This window comes from Orbicella franksi, chromosome 6 (genome assembly GCF_964199315.1).
Source record: "Orbicella franksi chromosome 6, jaOrbFran1.1, whole genome shotgun sequence".
Lineage (NCBI taxonomy): Eukaryota > Metazoa > Cnidaria > Anthozoa > Scleractinia > Merulinidae > Orbicella > Orbicella franksi.
The window spans coordinates 21,502,047-21,515,965 of NC_138150.1; the positions used below are offsets into that span (position 1 = coordinate 21,502,047).

General features: G+C 40.4%; 3 protein-coding genes across 3 annotated transcripts; 1 reads left to right on the forward strand and 2 right to left on the reverse strand.

Annotated features, from left to right (window-relative positions):
- Positions 1–401: 401 nt before the first annotated feature.
- On the reverse strand, positions 402–3,470 carry LOC145489923 (small ribosomal subunit protein uS4-like). Its single transcript, XM_081469010.1, has 3 exons — positions 2,887–3,470; positions 1,072–1,249; positions 402–473 (listed from the first exon to the last, which is right to left on the reverse strand). The coding sequence occupies exons 1-2, from the start codon at positions 3,453–3,455 to the stop codon at positions 1,072–1,074; spliced, it is 747 nt and encodes a 248-aa protein (XP_081325136.1). The 5' UTR covers positions 3,456–3,470; the 3' UTR covers positions 402–473.
- Positions 3,471–4,321: 851 nt separating this feature from the next.
- On the forward strand, positions 4,322–9,284 carry LOC145489879 (uncharacterized). The gene is made up of 2 exons (XM_081468949.1): positions 4,322–4,415; positions 5,255–9,284. The coding sequence occupies exons 1-2, from the start codon at positions 4,322–4,324 to the stop codon at positions 6,226–6,228; spliced, it is 1,068 nt and encodes a 355-aa protein (XP_081325075.1). The 3' UTR covers positions 6,229–9,284.
- An 88-nt stretch (positions 9,285–9,372) lies between these two features.
- On the reverse strand, positions 9,373–10,627 carry LOC145489880 (ras-related protein Rap-2a-like). The gene has a single exon (XM_081468950.1). It carries the CDS (start codon positions 10,373–10,375, stop codon positions 9,725–9,727), a length of 651 nt encoding a protein of 216 aa, XP_081325076.1. The 5' UTR covers positions 10,376–10,627; the 3' UTR covers positions 9,373–9,724.
- Positions 10,628–13,919: the final 3,292 nt, after the last annotated feature.

Below are 13,919 nucleotides of genomic sequence, written 5' to 3' on the forward strand. Positions count from 1 at the left end.
TCAGAAACAAATTTCCAGAACTTCTCCAGGACTTTTCCAGGACTCGGATAGATTTTTCCAGGATTCTAAAATTCACATTAACCCTTTCATTCCCATTATCTTAACGTTAATTCTCCTTACTGTCTGCCATACATTTCATGTTTTTTTACTTGAGTTTAACAGATTTCCAGAACTTTCCAGGACCAGTAGCCTTTTTCCAGGACTTTCCAGTCCTGGAAAATGCCACAATAAAATTCCAGGACTTTCCAGGTTTTCTAGGACCCATACGAACCCTGGGTATACATTTCATAACAATCCAAACTGAGTAAAAAGAGCAGAGTGACTTTTGTTTTTCAATTACATTTATCAAATCAGCTTAATTTGCCATTGTGCAGGGAACTGAACACAAAGTTAACACTCTCTTAATCAGAACAAGCTGTTTATTAATTCAGCCATATTACAATTTTGAGAAGAGGTATCTTCTGATCTTCTGTCTAAAGGTCATCATGGGGAGAAAGAAATAAAAAGAAACATGTTCAGGAAGAAGAATTGAGCTCACAAATTAATATCCCTTACATTTTGTATATTCTGTAACTGTTTTTTGATAGAAAAAAGAAGTGTTACAACCACTCAAACACAACTACTTTACTAGTAACTAAATTAAAAGAATATAGCCCTTGAAAGTTCCATTTCAGTTAAAATTATGTGAATGGAAATTCTGTTTTGTCCACCAAGTCGATTATTAACTCATTTTTGAATATCCAGTTTTCTCTGTTTCCATTGGGCATTTTGTTGCACAGCAAAGAAATAATATAATTTCTTGTTTTCTTATCAGTTTTACACACCAGGTTGAGTTTTTTGATGATATTTTATAATATTTTGGCCCTTCATTTATTAACTTTTAGTGACCGATGTCTTGAAACCTAATCTTGTAACTGTAGTTACTGTGCATATGATTTATTTCTGTGCTTGTGCTCGCTCTGAAATATTTCAAAAACTCCAGGGAACTAGAGGTGGGTCACATGCAATTTTATGCAGGCATCAATGGGTTAAACTGAGCCAGTTTTGCAACATTTATACCTATGTACTCACCTAATCTTCATCCTCTTCTTCACCATCAGAGCCACCACCCTGCCCCTTCCTCATGTTCTTTCTCTTGACACGGCCTGGACGCCCTCCACCATAAGGTGAGTTCAGAGAGAAGTCAATGTGCTTCTGAGAGTCGAGACGGACAATGTATGATGGGACATTGACAAGCTGTTTACGCACACTGGTGAAGAAAAGTTACATGCAAGACTTACAACAAGTTCAAGTCACTATTGTGTAACATTCAATCAGGTCACGAGAACAGTGGAAGAGAAGTTGTCAACGCAGGGATGTGGTTGTCAATTTCAACCAAAATTTAAAGTTCAAGATAAAGGACATATTTACAGGACTGAGATGCAGCACGAAAAATCATCAGTTTTTTCACAATTGTGATAAGAATTCTTCAGCTGCTTACACGTTACCAGTAAGAAGGTTTGGAGACATTTGGACAAGGACCTTGTACTGTTGTAGCCACTTATGTTAAACTAAAAGTAATATGAAACAATTTTTTAAAAAATACTACGTAGATTTTAAACACAGTTATTTTAAATTTCCCACTGAGAAGTCCATTGCACATTTGACCCAGCTGTATTTAAGTACTAAATAAATGTGATATTGGCAAGAACTCGCACTTTCCAAAATTGTTGTCCCAAACTTTCTTCATTGGCTGCAATTCTTATGAAGTCTACATTGCAATACTTTCATCCCAATACTTTCATCCCCTACAAAATCCGTTCAAAAGTTAAAACCTTCAGAATTTGAAAGTTGATAAATTTCCCAGAATTCTGTTTCCGTATAGACCAAATTCAATTCCATTTCACCGCGAGTCTGTTTAGAATAAAATAGATGGGAACACAGACAAGGTCGGGACATTGAGTATTAGTGAACCAATAAACTTCACCACCTTTGTTTTTACGAAATCATCTGTGTACCAATACTGAAACATCATTTTTAGAACTGCTGCCATTCTTGTGCACTCTGTGTCTAATTTCCATTGGCAATAAGTGGACAGACACATGAATTTATAATTCATACAATGCATCAATAAGCAAGAGCAAACAATTTGTTATCACAAAAAAACATGTGTCTGTCCTGTTATTGACAAAGAATTTCATCATAACATTGTCAAAGTAGTTCGCAGATCCACTCAGCTATCACCTTGTGGATCCACAGTTACTTTGACAATGTTATGTTGAAATTAATGATCAATAACAGGACAGACGCATGAAAAACTGATGTCAATTTGTTAAATGGACAATAAAGTCTTCTTATCTACTTGATACTCCCTGCTGTAAAACAGCAAAAACGTATTAACGAGTTAATTTATCTTAATGTTCAAGAGTGAATAAAGTTTCTTGTTGTTGTTGTACTACTGCAAATCCTGGGGGACGGCAACTTTTAGCACAGAGGCTGTTAGAATATAAGCTTAAGAAGTAACCTGCAAAAGTTTGTGACCTGACAAGAAGCCTTCATAAGTAATGACAATTTGGGTGTCACACACCAGGCAGAAATTTAATGGAACATCCCCATATGAGATTTGAACCAGGATAACATCACGCCAGTTTTAACAGAAATAAAATTTGCACTTGATACTTTTTCAGCTTAAGAACAATTTAGTCCTATAACTTACGCTTAATTTTTAACTAATCATCAACCTCGAATATTCGTTTCAACTTAAGCTTCGGTAAAAAGATCACTAACTACAACCGTTTGAACACTAGAACGTTCAACTAACGATACAAAGTATTCAACCATATTTAATTCAGTTCATGGTAGTTACGTTGTGTGTTCAAAGCATCAGTTTGGTCTGATAAGACTTACCGAATATGTCTTTGCCTGATCAGAACACGAGCGTGGTGAATACTCTTAGCTAAACCAAGCTTAAACACTTGCGTTTGAAGGCGCCTCTCCAAGAAATCTTCAATACGCAGACCCAACACGTAATCGAGCTTCATTCGACTCTCGTCGAGCACGCCAATACGCACAAGACGACGCAAAAGGGCATTGCCTTCGAACAACCTTCGCTGGTCTTTCTCCTCCAATGTCAGAAGCTCACGGGCAGCCTTACGAATCTTCGCCAGGGTGTACTTCACACGCCACACTTCGCGTTTGTTACGAAGTCCATACTCTCCAATAATCTTTAACTCTTGATTCAGGCGCTCTTTCTCGAAGGGACGCCTTGGAGTCGTGTAGGTTTTACTACACACAATCTTCGGCATCTTGCTGAAGAGAAAATGGCGATGAAAAGGAACGGAAAGAGCGGCCGCAAAGCATTTCACCACGTGGAGAGGGAATAACGAATTACCCGGACCCCCCTCTGGAGGAAAATAAGCTACACTTGGCACCAGTATCTCTCTATCGGCAGTACCGGTAAGGCCATCGACCCACATCGTTTCCCTTAGATCGCAATACTTTTTTTGTTACATATTTCAATTTTAATAGAGGCTGTAGGGTAGGTATTATTACACAAAATTAGTTAAATATGTTTTGCCCAATTCATTTACCTTCATGTCTGAGGGATGGGATTATAGGTGTGTAAATTCATGTCGACCCCTCGCAGAGTGCCAGAGCCCGTGCTATGTACATCGTTCCTCTCATGTACATTTCTTTCCCATTATTAAACAATGCGATTTATTTAATGAACAGATAGGTCTGGCCAGAAAAATCCTTTTCGCGCAGACACTATCGAAAAGCGAAAACACTGACTGATCTTATTGGCTGATCCTCAACCAATGAGCGCACGACTGCTATCCCGAATCGCAGGTTTATGCGTGCACGCCTTCCATCAGTTAGAGCCGCCGCTGACAGAGAAGGCAGCTGAAGTTCTGGTGACCTCTCCGGTTACCCTTCCAGAGGCGCAAAACAAAGTGCATGGAACGTGATTAACTTTGGGACTGTTGCAACTTACAGCATTAAAACTTTACAGCACCGAGTTATTTAACTCAATTGTTGCAGCTTTAAAGAGGGAAAATATTGATCATATCAGTTCAGTTAAGTGTGAATTGTTGTGTGAAGCTACGGCTCACTTATTATATACGGGCAATAACCTTCAATGTTCTTGAACTAGCTGTCGAATACCTGTTCATCATAGCAGGTGACCAAGGACAATAGCGCCTGATATACTTTAAAAGGCCGACTTTCATACATGATTATCAAGGATGTTCTTTATCATTTTTTGCTGAAAGCCCGCATACCAGCAGACCTAGAGAATAAAATCGAAATCAGCTGACGATGAAAATGGACCTGGATGAAAGCAATGTCTTCTCACATATTTCGTGGCAACATTCTAAAATCGCCTCGAAGTCTGGTGGCCATTTTCATAGCGTTGTTGGTGTATGGCATCTGGCATGGTGAGAGAATAACTTTGCACTGCTCATTTGTATAGGAGATTACTTATCAGCAAATTTAACTTCAGCTATAGTTTTTTTTAAAATAGCTCCGACACTGGGTAATCTTAAACGAATAAACCGAAGTGTATAAGAAAAGGTCAAAGCAGGTTCAAGATGAAATCTCTCTTTGAAAGACACTTTGAGGGATTCTTAATTTTAAACAGAAGCCAAACAAGCAAAAAACGCTTAATCAAGAATTTTTAATCTGCAGAATTTTAAGCTCTGACCCTTTTTCAGTAGCAAATCGTGGTATGTCTCGAAGGGATAGAGAAGTTCGTGTAAGGGCGGTTTTTCAACACACTAGTCTAGGATGAGATTATCTTCTCAACTTGAGAGACAGGAACTCTTAAGGCCCCGCCCTATAGAGTCTAAATCCCCGTGGGTGGGAAGAGTTCAAATTACTCTCGCTGATTCCCTATCCCGCCTAAAGTATAGAGAGGGGGCGAGTCAAGCATCTGGAATAATGGGACAGTTCGATCTCCTTCGATGTAGCTAGCGTAATGTAGATCCGTTATAAGATCAGCATCGAGCTTGAATTCTGCATTATTTAATCCAATTTATGTTTCCTCATTTGGTTTGAGTTAGCCGCTCAGATGAGGTTCAATTTCAATCGCTCTCCCGAGGACAGTCTTCGTTCCTGCCCGAGAAAAGAGATGGAGGGAAGCGCGAGTGCATTTCCCCGAACAATGGCTGGTAATCAAGGCTAGGTTGGGATCAAAGCTGGGGAGTTTTCCTAATTACTGAGAATGTATTTTTCCCTTTTTTTCCTCTTTTAACCGCTACTTATGATTTTATTATAGGTATTATATCACTTTTCCCAAGTTGTCCGGTCTACCATAACGCGAGATTCGTCTGTCTGCGGAACGAATTTTCAGACATTGTGCTGGTGATTGTATACAATTATCCTTTCTATTCAAGTATCCCATCCCTGACAGCACTGTACAAGAATGCATTTCCCACGATCATGTTCTGCGGACCACACAAGGCCACGAACTACTCCGTAGAAGCTGCTCATATTCACAAAGGATACTTCTCTTACACGTGCATGTCACGTGCCATAGAGAAACATCCGGGGTACGCTGGGTATCTACTCATCAACGATGACGTAATGTTGAATTATTGGAATCTAGTTGGCATGGACCGAGAGAAAATATGGGAAGGACCTAAAGGGACAATAAGGTTTCTGAATTACAGTATACCAGCAAATTGGTACTGGTGGAATTCTACCTGGGGAATAAAAACATGCCAAAAGGCTTTCAATGAAATCTGGGCTTTACAAGAATCTACTGCGGATGAATGGTTGCCGCGAACGATTGGTAATCAAGGGAACGGTGCAAATAGAAAACTCTCGATATGGGACGTGAAAGAATCGATGGATGTTTTCAAACAAAATGGAAATGACACATTTTACTGCTTTCGTGGCCGCTCGGATGTGTTCTACATTCCTGGCAAATTTGCAGATGGATTTCAAACACTTTCTTACGTTTTCTACAAGCATAGTTCATTTCTGGAAATTGCTGTGCCAACAATGTGTCGGATGCTTGATAGAGCAGAGAATTTTGAGTATATCCCTGGGGTTTACCTGCCCGGTAGATCCGGGGAACCCCCGGTAAGAAAGGCAGAGCACTTTTGGGAAGTATATGATAAGAAGATTGCATTCATTCATCCCTTGAAGCTTAATTATAAGCACGATGGTGCTCTAAATGCGGTGCTGTTACGAAGCTGGATCAAAGAGTATAGTGACAGCCTGAGTAAATGCGATAGAAAGGAATAATAAGAGCATGGCACTTAAAGGACTGTTGTCAGCCTCAGCCATTTTCGAGGCTATCGAAATTATTGATATTGCATGGTGAAGCGAAATCTTTTACTGTAAGTTGTGCTCCTGAAATATGTTTAATTATCTTTAGTCGTTTCACGGCGATTTCCTTCGTTTCGACATGCTCCGAAAAAAATGTAATAGCCAAACTCTCGCTTGTAAACAAAAACAAAGGAGTGACTGACTAGGGCCCTTTAAGTATTATTATAAATCAAGAAAGAGAATCAAACAAATGCTATTTACAAAAAAAGTCACGCGGCGACGCCTGCGTGTGTGTTAGCTCTCCCAAGGGCCTTTCGTTTCTTTTGGTCACGTAATCAACAACATGTTATAACGAGTAGTTCTGGAGACGAGAATGTCGTCAACCATTGTCGACCCCAGAAGACGGTTCATCTAGCATGATGCTGCATACAAATTTGATTGCTCAATAGGGACTGTAGAGAGGGTATCTGACTGTCTCTCGTTCATTACGTGATCTTTGCCCTTACCACGCCCTTAATTGGAGCTCTCTCGACTATTGACTTCTCTTCTGCAGGCCAGAACAAGGACTGTGACAGCTCAGGAGGGATAGGCTCCTAGTTAGCTTTAAAGTTCTTTTTTATGGTGTAATGTCGTTGTGCTTTGTGCATCGTTAGGGAGCTTAAGCAACGACGACGACGACGCCGAGGACTACGCCTAGTAGAAAACGAATTTATATTTTACCAGCAAAATTCGCGATTGTCTAGATCTGTTCGGTGCGCCCATGGTTCTAAAAACGTGCTCAGGCTAAATATGCAATGACATCGTTCAATTCTAAATGGAAATACGAAATATTAGCCGTCGTCGTCCACGTTCAGTAGACGACGCAGAACTTGGTCATTTAACGTTGTTGTTTTGCAGAGGACGGCAAAGAAATGTGCGAAGATTTATAACGCAAGTGCACAGCTATTGTTTTGCTCATTAAGCCTTTTGCTGTGTAACGTTCTCGTTGCCGTTGTCGTGGTTGTTTGCTTAAGCTCCTTATTCAAAAACCACGACGAACGGTGCGGCGATTTAATGATTGCTGCACTTGACTCTGAGCAAGAGTGGTCAGTGGGTTTGATCCCTGACTGACGTCTTGTTGTAGTCTTGGGCTAGACACTCAACTTTCACAGTGCCTTAAAGCTAGATAGTATAAATGTCATTTATTGTATGGCTAGCTCCGTGAGCGGGCAAGATGAATCAAATCCTGCGCTGTGATTGGCTACCCGAGCGGGCAAGATGGAGCTATCTTGCCCGCTCGGGACTACCCGTCGTGTCCCGCAAAAAAAATTTCCCCGAAAGCCGTACAATAAATCCTTTATCGACCAAGCTTGTTCTGTCAAGATGGCTGGATATTGATTGACCTCGTTCTTTTTTTGCGAGTTTATGGACCTCGACTCCGTCTCGGTCCATAAACACGCAAAAAAAGAACTTGGCCAATATCCAGCCATCTTGACCTCACACTTGGTCAATAACCCATACAAATTAACACCAGTGAATGAAATGCTCTGGGCATAGACTCCACGATAAACTAAGTAGCATTCTATCCATGGGGAGTAGACCGAATACTTCTCGTCGTTTCATGTTACTGATTTTGGATGACCAGCACCATCCTGATTGGCCATGAGGCGAGCAGATTTACAACCTAAAAATGTTTCCAGAAACGCGAAAACATGCAGGACTGTAGCTTGCGTTTAGTGCGTTTCGTTTTGTACCTCTGACCTAAACATAAAATGTATATTTTTTTTAACCGGCTGCCTGGCATTTTCAACTCTTAGGTTATAATTTCGGGTAGCCTGCACCTCCACAATTGTTGTTTTCACTCTATATCATTGAAATCTCTAACCTCTGGCGTGAAATAAAAGTTTTTGTTGTTGTTGTTGTAATTGTGACATATTTTGTGGGTACTAATACACTTACCGATTATGAGAGGAAAATCTTCTCCTCCTGCTAATTACTGCTTAATGTTCACAGACCACTCAACTGGTTTGTCTTTCCTCTTGCAGTCGGATATGCGGTCCGGTCGGTGGGCGTTTATCCCCGATCCCCGCGAACGTACGCGAGGAAAGGTTGGGGCGCTTGGTCTCGTCCCAATCCCATCCCGTCTTAAAACCACTTCCTGATTTTCTAAAGAACCACAGACTGCAAACAGTCTAAATTTTCAAGAAAACACAAATGAATCCAAAAAGTTTATTTCAGTATTTTAAAAAGGAATCGGTTGGCTACAAACAAATATTCGGGAGCTACAATTTACTTGGGGTATACTGCACCATCACGCGCAACTCTGTTGTCAAATGTTTTGAAAAATATTCTGAACACCAACAGTCGGCAATACTTATTGCTCCGAAGTTTTGGAAGCAATTTTGAAGTGGTAAGGTCATATTCGAGAATCTTCTTGAAAACTTAACATCAACCTCGCTCCCAGTGCGTCAAAAGACAGTACTAAGGGGGTGGCAAATTGTCCTTCTTAACCCATGGGTTTTACAACTGATTTTTTTATGGGTCTCTCAAAATTTTCGTCGAATTTCATTTCGGGTCTCACTGTCTCGTTTTTTATCGGTCTCACTGTCTCGTTTTTTATCGTTGTCACAAAGCTGTCACGCAGTCTCGATTTTTTGAAGGGCCAAGAATCCCGAGGTACCGATTTGAATGACTGTCACATCTGAATGTCCTGAAACCCGAACATCTTGAGCTCACGTACAAGACTTTGAAGTCTGGGTTTCGCGATTGAATAAGTCAAAATTTCTCGGGTTCGCAAAGATGAACGCTAGTCTAGCCGCAAAGTCTCGCAGTTACTATTCGCCACCCCTTACTAAAAAAAACAGACAATGGGTAGAATCGGTCACGTTGTACCGAAAAGTCCCGAGGGGGGGGGGGGGAAGGGTTGTCATAAGTATTCAGTGTATTTGTTGTTGCAAACGTGGGAACTTGCCAGCAGTTTCAACAATATTACGCAAAATATTCTCGCCTGTGTAAGGTGTTGTGATATGGGCTAACCCAATTAACTTATTGGTGTTGCGCCCCGACGTCGCATCAAACACATGACAACAATTGTGTATTAGCAGTATATAAAAGTTACGTAAGAACACTCGGAGAATCTCATTTTCAGAATAATAACGCATTTTATTAAAATACTGCTCTTTTTACATAAATTTTACTTGCTAAAATAATCACTGTACTTGAATCTGAGACGACAATATATATTCATAGATGTGCTTTGCGCAAGACAGTTTGAAATGGAATTCTACGAATGATAAAAGAAGGAATATCTTAATGAAATTGACCCTGGAATAATATTTACAACATATAATAAATTATAAACACGAGAATAATATCCTAAGTATGTGTATATATTAAATTATGAAAGTAATATAACTTTAACCAAAATAAATATCTCTGTTATATCTCCGTAAACAAAACGTCCTCTCCAAGAGGGGGCGAAAAGAACCATTTCTTACATTAAACTACACGATCTTCCTCCTCGTTGCTTAAATTTTCTCTCCTTTCCACGGAGTCCCTTTCTTCTACTCTTCATCAGCCTTTTTTTGTTCACTTCTCTGGCATTGTATATTAAGGTCCTGATCATCTCCATGAAGACTTTTTCCACTCTGAAATCAGTTTTAGCCGACGTCTCGATGTACTCTCCTTCCAAACGCAACAGAACCGACAGCGCACCATGTCCTTGCCACGTTGTAACCTCTCGTTCGTTGACATCTATATCCAGCTTGTTTCCAACTAGAATGACGGGCACTAGATCCTCGCTGTTCTCTCGAAGCGCAGAAATTTCCTCCATTGTGTGCACTGCTTCCTCGAACGAAGCCACGTTGTCCAAAGCATAGACAACGATAAATCCCTGGCTTGAATCCAGCGCTAGTTTCCTCATGACTGGAAAGGAGTATGAACCGGCGGTATCCACAAAACAAACTGTGAAGTGTGTACCATCTACTGCCATTCTATGAACGTAGTAGTCATCAAGAGTTGGAACGTGTTTTTCGTTGAAGTCTTGCTCGAGAAACGACCTCAGCAGAGATGTTTTACCAACGCCTCCGCTTCCCAGGACAGAAATGCAAAAGTCGAACGGCGGAATGGCTGAAGTTGAGGCCATGATTTAACGCGCTTGTTTGGTACAAGATGAAAACACTCCGTTCGAATCAAGACTCTATCGGACTCTACTAAAGTTCGTTTCAATCCTAATACTTTGTCAGGCTAACGAGACTTCAGTTTGAAACGAGACAGTTTCACTGAGGAAACGTTATTTGACAAAACTTCGTCAAATGTTATGCAGCTTAGACTTTGGCATTACAGTACTCAGGGGTAACTTTCGCAATGCTATTTCTTTTACGGAGCGGAAAAATTATGAATTCATCACGTCCCCGGGTAATATATTATGTATTTCTTTTAGGTGTCAAGTTGTATTGTACGATTTGCCATTGGAATACTTAGACCTTTATAAATCCCTGGGGGCGGTACTCCTTTATATGGGATATATAAGTATGTGCGGCTCCAAAGGGTATGGATTTTCAGCCGTTCTGGTCATAAACAGGGTATCGATTTTAGCTGATTTTGGCCATTTTGGTCATAAATAGGGCATGATTTTTGCACTCTAGCCTTGATATGAGTATTTTTTTTAAAGAAGAAGCCACTTTTTCATCATTATCGAAAAGAAAATCAACAAAAGCCCTTTACAAATTATGTTTACGGTAACTTAACATTGGTCTGAACTAGGGAACTAATTATAACGCAGGTCTGAATTAGTGTTTTGATTTAAGGGTCAGGTCATAAATAAGGTTTCGAATTTTTGGTCAGCTCATAAATAGCGTAGGGAATATCGTAGAGTTCGGTCATAAATAGGGTAAGGGTTTTGGGAAGCGGGCCGCACACCCCCACCCAATGTTTCTAGGAGTACCCCCCCCCCCCGGTATAAACCGCTCCTTATGAATATCACACCACTTGACGCCTGCTAGTTTACCCGCCTATATTTCCAGCCTTGTGTGAAATAGCGTATAATATGTTTACGTATATATATTCTCTGAGTGGTAACTCGTATTCAGCGTGTCTCAGAGATGATTTGTCTTCTTTACTTATCATAGAATGTCTTCTATTCGGCTGAACGAAGCGAAAGTGAAGAGAAACAGTTCTTAATTCGAGGAAATTCTCTGCATTTCTTTGTCAGTATTCCAGAATTCATTCTGATCACGTCTTTGCGCACCGCATGACACTTGACCGAGGGACCCTGTCCGAGTGGAGGATGATGGTCTGTCCGCGGATGTTTTTTCTTTTTTTTTTTTTTTTTCGGTTTATTTTTCTTCGAGCGCGAAGCGTATCACCCATAAATGTAATAAAAACCATAAATGTAATACCAACCATAAATGCAATAAAAATTGACCATAACTGTCACAACTTTTAACCCCAAATGTAGTAAATCCACCAATCATAAATGTAGTAAAATTTGACCATAAATTATGTAATAAACTGAACAACCATGAATGTAACAAACTGCCTATTACCTAGCTCTGAGTCAAGGGGCCCACAAGCCATGCCATTCCCTTATTTATGGTTGTTCAGTTTAGAGAGAGGAGGCCAACGAAGACACCTTATTCCCACTCGTTTTTCTCTTGCTCGCCCGCTTCCTGGAACAGGCAGCGACAGACCTGCACGACTCCTATTGTGCGGCCACTGTTTTGTTTCGATTTTTTTCAAAGCCTTCAAGGCTTTGCTTTTACAACATGTCTTTAAGCGATTTTCCTTTTCTATAATGAAGAGATTTAGGGTGGCGGCTCCTTGAATCTCTCTCTGAGTAGTGGCTGGTTTTGTATTAAATGCCATTTGTCCGTACGTGGTTATGCCACAGGCAGCCCAAGCTCTCTCTATGAACCACACAAGCAACACAATATGGCACCGCGAGTCTTGGTTTGCCAACATGACCAAGCCGATTTCAACGGTCGTTGGGTCGCGGATCAAACGACACGGAGCTCTTCCATAGTTTTATCGTTTCACTGGGGACACGAAGAGCCGCCTGGCGTCGCTCGCAGGGCTGCGATTGTGTGGCTAGAGGATTGAAATGAAAGATCAACCTTTGCCCTTGAATTCTGCGGTGGATTTGTGGCCGTGGGTACATTTTAGCCTGGGATTTTTGACTTCGTTCGGCAGGCTGTTCCGAATGAGGTGTTTCGCCTTGTCCTCTCTTTATAAAGGGAAAACCGGAATTCAAAAAAGTCGCTTAAATCAAGTTCAATAGGTAAAATAACCACACCAGGAGCAAACACACGTATGAAATAGGGTAAGCCATTTTTATTGAGAATTTTCACTTTAACTATCTCCATGGATATCTTGTAGAAAATCCCATAGAAACCCTTATAATTTGATGCCATATTGTGTTGCTTGTGTGGTTCATAGAGAGAGCTTGGGCTGCCTGTGGTTATGCCTTTCAAATTTGGTAATGAAATGGGTTGAAATTGCGTGACAAAAAGTAGAGGTTTCTTGTGCGTTCTCGTTTTCTGTTTCAGAGCTTCTTTTCTGTCTTTACATTTACCTTCTGAGAAAGTCTTTTCTACCATTTGCTCAGGGTAGCCTCTCGAGATAAGACGTGTTTTGAAATCTTTAATATTCTCTTCAAATATGACCTTTGAAGAGTTCGTTCTAAGAAGCCTGAATGCTTCACCTTTAACTAAACCTTTTTTAACCCCTGCTGGGTGACAACGTTTGAAGTGAGTGTACTGAAAGGTTTCAGAGTAGGTTTAAAGTGTGTACATACATCGAGGATTCTTTCTTTCTCGAATCTCTTTCTCTTACAGACTTTTGTGTCCAAGAAGGTAGTTTCTATTTGCAATACTTCAGCAGTAAATTTGATTGTAGGGTGGTGAGCATTAACCTTCTCAGTGAAAAGTTCTATATCTTCTTTGTTTGTGATCCCACAAACTGAAGATGTCGTCAATAAACCTTTTCCACGCAAGTGGTTTATTTGTGTTTTGCCTCAAGATAGCTTGTTCTATTTTTGCCTTAAAAATATTGGTAAAAGCAACAGCCGCTTTCGTGCCCATTGCTGTTCCGTGTATTCGAAGATAGTCTTTTCCGTTTAATTGGAAAGAATTCTCTGAGCATTTCTCTTACAGACCTTACAAAGTACGTTGCTTTAGAAGGGTTTTGTTCATGGAATTCCTCGTATGTCTCGCATGAAGTGAAGTGAAGTGAAAGACTTTATTTAATGAGGGTGACCCGTGACAGTAACTTAAGTTACTGATAAACTTGGGGCCCTCAGCTTAAAATGCCTTCTCCTGTGGGATGATCGTGTAAAGGCTAGCAACATCCATTGAGACATGAAAGGCGTCTCTAGGAACCCTTGTGAAATGGTGCCTTTTCGGGTTTTGGCCCAGAGACCAAAACGATGTTGGAGCAATGAGTCCGCCAATTTGATTTGCGGGGCCCCTGTCCTCTCTGTGCAAAATAAGAGAATGGCAGGGCTTGTGGCCACTTGACTCAGGGGTAAATATGTAGCTTGTTACATTTATGATTAAACCGTATTACATTTATGGTTGTTCAGCTTATTACATTTATGGTCAAATTTTATTACATTTATGGTTGGTGAATTTATTACATTTGTGGTTAAAAGTTCTTACATTTATGGTCAGTGTTACATTTATGGTCAATTC

Coding starts and splice junctions, on each gene's coding strand:
- LOC145489923 (XM_081469010.1), bottom strand. CDS start 3,455: ATGTGGGTCGATGGCCTTACCGGTACTGCCGATAGAGAGATACTGGTG. Junction 1,250..2,886: donor ATCAGGCAAAGACATATTCG/GTAAGTCTTATC, acceptor TTTCTTCACCAG/TGTGCGTAAACAGCTTGTCA.
- LOC145489879 (XM_081468949.1), top strand. CDS start 4,322: ATGTCTTCTCACATATTTCGTGGCAACATTCTAAAATCGCCTCGAAGT. Junction 4,416..5,254: donor GGTGTATGGCATCTGGCATG/GTGAGAGAATAA, acceptor ATTTTATTATAG/GTATTATATCACTTTTCCCA.
- LOC145489880 (XM_081468950.1), bottom strand. CDS start 10,375: ATGGCCTCAACTTCAGCCATTCCGCCGTTCGACTTTTGCATTTCTGTC.